This window comes from Pundamilia nyererei, unplaced genomic scaffold, assembly GCF_000239375.1.
Source record: "Pundamilia nyererei isolate P.nyererei 1_Seehausen unplaced genomic scaffold, PunNye1.0 scaffold00294, whole genome shotgun sequence".
In the NCBI taxonomy this organism is placed as follows: Eukaryota; Metazoa; Chordata; class Actinopteri; order Cichliformes; family Cichlidae; genus Pundamilia; species Pundamilia nyererei.
The window spans coordinates 551208-552606 of NW_005187695.1; the positions used below are offsets into that span (position 1 = coordinate 551208).

General features: G+C 45.0%; 1 protein-coding gene across 1 annotated transcript in view; it reads right to left on the reverse strand.

Annotated features, from left to right (window-relative positions):
• dhx16 (DEAH (Asp-Glu-Ala-His) box polypeptide 16) overlaps positions 1-1399 on the reverse strand; it is a 26501-nt gene that overhangs the window by 23344 nt on the left and 1758 nt on the right. Inside the window, exons 2-6 of the mRNA XM_013915371.1 lie at positions 1313-1395; positions 963-1204; positions 625-805; positions 430-536; positions 138-186 (exon numbers count right to left, since the gene is read on the reverse strand). Of these exons, the coding sequence (XP_013770825.1) occupies positions 138-186; positions 430-536; positions 625-805; positions 963-1204; positions 1313-1395 (662 nt within the window). The remainder of the gene's footprint in view (positions 1-137; positions 187-429; positions 537-624; positions 806-962; positions 1205-1312; positions 1396-1399) is intronic.

The window sequence follows — 1399 nt, forward strand, 5'->3', positions numbered from 1 at the left end:
ATTTGAGTAAATATATTTGGACAGACTTCAGGTAAGTTATTGATAAAAAGAGAGAACAATAAGGGCCCAAGAACAGAGCCTTGAGGAACCCCTGTATCACAGTCTAAATATGGAGATTTAACCCCATCCAACACCACACACTGTTTCCTGTGTGAGAGATATGAGGCAAAGCACTGAAGAGCCTGACTGGAGATATTAAACTGAGTCAATCTGGGCAACAATATCTGATGGTTTACAGAGTCGAAAGCCTTCTTCACATCTAAAAATACAGCTCCAACACAGGGACTCTTGTCCAGCAAGCTCTTCAAGTTCTCCACTAACATACACAGGGCAGTATCTGTGGAGTGATGTGCCCGAAAGCCAAATTGCAATGGATGTAATGAGAGTTGGGTGTTTTCTAGGTGAGCAGTGAGGAGTTTAACCACCCACTACCTCATTTCAGGAATCAATGAGCGCACAAATTGTCCCGTACCACCCACCATATTCTTCTGATCATCTTCAGCCATCTTCAGCCTCTTCTGAGCTTCCTCATAAGCCTGTGGAGAACAAAACAACAGGATAAATATTTACCTGCGTGAGACACGAGGTCATCTGTGAAAGACCGTAAAAGAGCTGCGTGCCCACCTTCTTGTCCGTCCTCTCGGCTATGTTGCGCGTCTTCTCCTTGTCTTTCTCCCTCACTCGCAGGGCAAACGCATCCCTCTCCTCGATGTCTTGCAGTCGCTCTCTCTCTTCCTTCTCCCACTCTTCCTCTTCCTCCTCTTCTCTCTTTACGGTCTTGTGGTCCTCTTGAATCGACTTATCCCTGATGTTAGAGAACAGGATACATAGTTTTACACTGGTGTCTATCTCTCCTCCTCCACAACTAAAAATAAATATGAATGTAAATTATCGTAATAAAAAAAACAACAAAAAACAAAAAAGCACCAACATCTTAAAAAAGGAGAAAATAAGCAGATTACCTTTTAGGTGCTTCCTCCTCGCTGGACGACTCGCTGCCTTTCTTCTGTCTGATGTGCTTCCTCTTGTTCCCGCGTTCCTTGTCTTTGCTTTTCTTTTTTCCTTTCTGTTTCTCCCGCGCAGCATCTTCATCGGCATCGTCGCTGTCCTCCAGTAACGTGTACGTCCGGTTCTTCCTCTCCATTTCGATCGCTTGCCGTTCCACCACTCGGGACGGTTTCTCAACAACCTGTTTATGAGGAACCTGCAACAGTAAAACAACATTAGAGGGTTTTTTTAAACCACCAGAGCTAAAAGAAAATGAGTTTTGGTGAACGTCACAGGGAACTCGGGTAGAATTTCATGAATGAACCTTTTCAAAGAGTTCCTTTGCGAAGGCGGCCACACTCTGGTCGATGTCAATCGTGCCCGTCTGCTCGAGACGAGCCACAAAGTCTTC